The sequence below is a fragment of the Corticium candelabrum genome, chromosome 18 (genome assembly GCF_963422355.1).
Source record: "Corticium candelabrum chromosome 18, ooCorCand1.1, whole genome shotgun sequence".
Lineage (NCBI taxonomy): Eukaryota > Metazoa > Porifera > Homoscleromorpha > Homosclerophorida > Plakinidae > Corticium > Corticium candelabrum.
In genome coordinates, this window is record NC_085102.1 from 514536 (window position 1) to 518994 (window position 4459).

The window sequence follows — 4459 nt, forward strand, 5'->3', positions numbered from 1 at the left end:
ATTTGATTAGAAGTATACTCTTAAACCCTTCTCTCTTGAATTTGGTTGACAGAAGTTGCTTGAAATGTTTGTATACAAGAAACAGCTACTCCATGTCTGTAGATATGCTCTTGTACCACGTGTAACAATCTTCAATTTGCTTCAGTCACTAATACGTTACGCGATCATAAGTATCTTGATGTTTGTTTGTGTGTGTGTGTGTGTGTGTGTGTGTGTGTGTGTGTGTGTGTGTGTGTGTGTGTGTGTGTGTGTGTGTGGCAAAGACAACAACAACAATTACAGAAAAGTTTACAGTATGGACTTTGCAGAATAACAATTTACAAACCAGACATATATACATACATACATTTTTCTGTTTTATTAAAAATTCGTTACAACTTTATATACATTTGTGTATTTAGCAAAAGAGTCGCTCAATCTCCTAACAAACAACTGCAAGCAATTCCTGAAACTAATTAATCTTCAAACTATTTTTACAATAAACTATTAAATACAACTTTTTACATGCAGTCATGTACAAATGTACATATACACATCTGCATACAGACAGATATACAGGCAGATGAGCTTTGCATACATACGTACATACAAACTGACACCAACAGATAGACAGTGTAATTACAGTCGTATGACAGGTCGATATGTACCTATGTGTACACTCATCAAGGAGAGTCTAGCCACATTTTAGGCGTCAAGCTGTAAGATTTTATATAAACACATTTATTGTGGTGTACAGTAGTAATATCTACACTGTCACAGCACTAGAAGACTGACTCTCAGACTCTGTACTGCACCAGTATACCTCTCAAGACTAGTTCCTGCTGGAGACGTCTATGAATAGACCAAATTACCTTTCTGTGGTCTTTTTCGTGTTCTTTTAGTAATGCGTCAGAAATAAACGAACGTTTACATAGTGGACGTTCACAGAAGAACATTTCTAGTCCGTCTTCCATCACTGAGTCACAAAGTCAGAGATAGATTTCAAAAGAAAACACTCATAGTGTGCGATAATTACTGTTATCTTATTGTTTGCGTACCGGTAAGTCTCCTACGCACGTAAAGACAAGCGGTCAGTGACTCCTACGCCAAGTAGTTTGGCGGCAAGGGTTGAATCGCGCGCGCATTGTGCTGATACGCCCACTAGCTAGCTACATCTGATCACTCGCGCTACGACATCGGTAACGCACACTAAAAGTCCATAGTGACATTTAACGGGCATCCTTAAAAAATGCGAGCTGCGCATGTGTATTGCAACAAACATGGAGTCAAGTGCTGCTGCGGGGGATGCGGAAGACCCAGTAGACACATTGACCCTCCTGTAATCACTCTTCGAGATGCCCGTTGCCATATTCGAGCCATTTCCACTTTCTATCTCAGAACTTAACTATACTGAAGAACAAGGAACTTCTGCAGGCAGCTGATGGAATCAAGTCTTTATTAGACAGAATGGTTACTTCTGTTCATCATCAACAAGCGACCTCGGACTAGTTGATCGATGACTAGTGTACTGTGATTAATTAGGCTAAACAGTTGGAACATTTAAATGTCACTAAGTATAGTTTAAAGTAAGAACTTCTGCACAGACAGTGGTTCAGATTGCATTACCTTTATAACAATATTACCCTTATAATGATATGTTAGCGTGAAACGAAGAAATCGTTATAGGGGTAGGGTGACTGTACATTTAATGTGGTCAATATTCTGTACTGTAGTAGTATATTGCTGTGGCCTTGTCGAAGAACGTACCGTATGAGTCACACAGGAGAAAACTTTAGCAGTGCAAACCTTCTGTTAGCCTGAAAACTTATTAATTCGGCTATGAGCCTCTAGGAAAAGGGACTTTGTAAAAGTCACGAGACTTGGCGAGTAGCGTACTCTAAACGTATAGGGCTAAACCGACTTTCGGTCTGGGGACTATGTGGCTGGCTGGCTGGCTGGCTGGTTGGCTGGCTGGCTGGCTGGCTGGCTTCTATACATATATTTTCAACATATGGCTGCTCTATTACAGGCTAGTTGTCTAACAGTCAACATCGAATACAATCCAATAGTTTGTACCAATAATGCAATATACTAGTTCTAAAAGAGTTCTTAGACAATGAGGCGAGCCTCACTGACGATGCTGTCAACACAGTCAAGATGTACTGGATGGCGCTTCGATGACCTCGTCCCTCTAACACAAAGAATTGCAGATCGTAGTAGAGAAAAACTCAGTCTGCATCGTATTAGTGCCATTGTTTGACTGTAGGAAGTGTCCTGTTTGTCTGAGATCAGGCTGGCTAGCCGTTTGTAGAAAGTGTTTGCTTCTCTTCCCATGCCTCCAGTTGACGACAACACCAATGGAGTGAAGCTACTTCCTTCAACCTCTCTGACTCTCTCGCCATAGGCTCTCTGCTTCTCAAGTTCATGGTTCCGGAAGATTTGGGGTAAGATCATCTCCTGGTAACTTTGCGCGTTGGGGTAAAACACCCTAATATCGAAAAATGCGCGTTCACCACGACGCCATACACCTCTTGCCGAAACATCCAGCCGTGCCTCTTCGTCTCTGTTGGCAGTACGATTGTGTAGGCATTCACCTGAGAGGGAGTTTAGCCTCGGTTCGATGGCCACATCCGAGCATACTTCACTAATCAAATTTGCAGTGATGTCCCTCACTTCGTTATGCCTGATAGTTGGAAATCCTCCTTTGGGGCATATCATAGCATGGTCAACATTGAATGTTGACCCGCATGAGCACTTTGAGGAAACGCCCTTCATTGACAACCCATACCTTAAACAAATGGCATCTCTAAATTCACACTTTGGTAGATGAAATCCATGATTTTGGATCGGCAAGACAGTTAACCAGCTCGATGCTTCCTTTTCTCCTGCCAGTTCTATGGTTCTTCTTAGCGAGGGAGATGCGTCACTTTTCAACTTGTTCAAGGTTGATTTATGGGCTGCTTCTTTCTCTGACTTTGATGCCTTTTTTGTTTTTTGAATTTCTTTCTTGTCTACGGAGTAAGAAGGTTGTTGATTTACAATCTCAGCTGCAAGAGGGGCGGTAATTCGTTCTGAAGTTTGATAATGCCAATCAGCCATTTGTGTAGGGTCAATAACATTTAGACCACCAAGTCTACAAGGTAGAGCTAGAAGGCTTTTCATTTCGTCACTGATAGCCGTTTGACCTGTGAGAGCAGGAATGAATTGTTGACGGACGACCTTCTCCAATGGAGCCAGTAGATGTGAAATCTCTTTGACTGTACGCAGCAGGAAGTTCCATCTCCCTATCAAACCATGTGTAAATGCTGAGTAAGCAGCGTGTGGTTGCGTTTTTGCAATTAATGTCAAGTTCAACACTTGCTTAGCCCATTCATCTACCTTTCCTCGTATATACTCCTCGACAAAGCAGTCATCACCCAAGGCAGCACCCAGATGTCGTTTTCCTGTAGTTGTTATATGAACACCGGAATTTGCAAAGACCACTTCAGCTTGTTTCTTTGCCTCAGGTTTCACGATTAACCATGACTTGGTCGCATTGGTTTGATAACCGAAATCCCCTCCTACTTCGGTCAGCTTGTCCCACCATTTCCAAACTTAATTTATGGTACCTGCTCCAGTCGCATCGTCTGCAAACCATACTTGTTTACAGATTCCCGCAAGGCTAGAGATCAGAGGAACAGTTCCGATGGCATACATTGCCATAGCTAATGGGTCTCCTTGAGTTGTTCCTTCCACTGATTGTATTGTCTCTCCGCCGATAACGTACATGTTAATTGCCACTCTGTAGGTGTTAATCAGTATTGTTGAGAGAGCAGGACATATTATCCTAGAATTATGCAAGGTCGCATTACGATTGAGTGTGTTGAATGCATTTTTTGCGTCCACAAGCAACACACAGTCAGACTCATCAGCTTGGAATATTGATCTCATGGCATGAATTGCAGCTTCAGAGCCACCTTCTTGCCCTGCACAAACTTTCAATGAACCAGCACATTGGCAGATGTCGTCCTTCACTACTGCTGCAATAGATTTCGAAATTATTCTTCTAAATGTTTCACCAATCCCAATTGGCCTTAAGCCAGGACATTTATTGAGTGGTATTAGTCTACATGCAACAAACGCCTGTAAGCCACGAGGGTCAACGAATTCTGTGCAGAGTCTTTTTGCAAGGCTAGCGAGGGAGTTGCATAGCTCAGCCGACTGACAACCAAAAGAACAACAAGGACGACGCCAAGCATTAGAGTCCATTCCAGATGGACCGCTGGAGCCTTGAGTTCGTAGAGCTGCTCGTTTGATGGCATCTCCATCAATCTGGTCAAATATAACTGCTGGTATGTCATTGACTGGTCCTTGAATAAGCGCCGAGTTTGATGTTGGTTGCGAGGCTGGGTGCTTTTCTTTGAGAACATTCATGGCAGTTTGACCATTAGACCCTTCCACTATTTCATCCATTGCCAAGATTCCTCCATTGGTATTGTCT

The 4459-nt window shown here is 42.5% G+C and overlaps 1 protein-coding gene across 1 annotated transcript; it reads right to left on the reverse strand.

The window, feature by feature from the left end:
- Window positions 1–1998: 1998 nt before the first annotated feature.
- LOC134194205 (uncharacterized) lies at window positions 1999–3080 on the reverse strand. Its single transcript, XM_062663131.1, has one exon. It carries the CDS (start codon window positions 3076–3078, stop codon window positions 2089–2091), a length of 990 nt encoding a protein of 329 aa, XP_062519115.1. The 5' UTR covers window positions 3079–3080; the 3' UTR covers window positions 1999–2088.
- Between the last annotated feature and the right edge of the window lie 1379 nt (window positions 3081–4459).

Coding starts and splice junctions, on each gene's coding strand:
- LOC134194205 (XM_062663131.1), bottom strand. CDS start 3,078: ATGGCTGATTGGCATTATCAAACTTCAGAACGAATTACCGCCCCTCTT.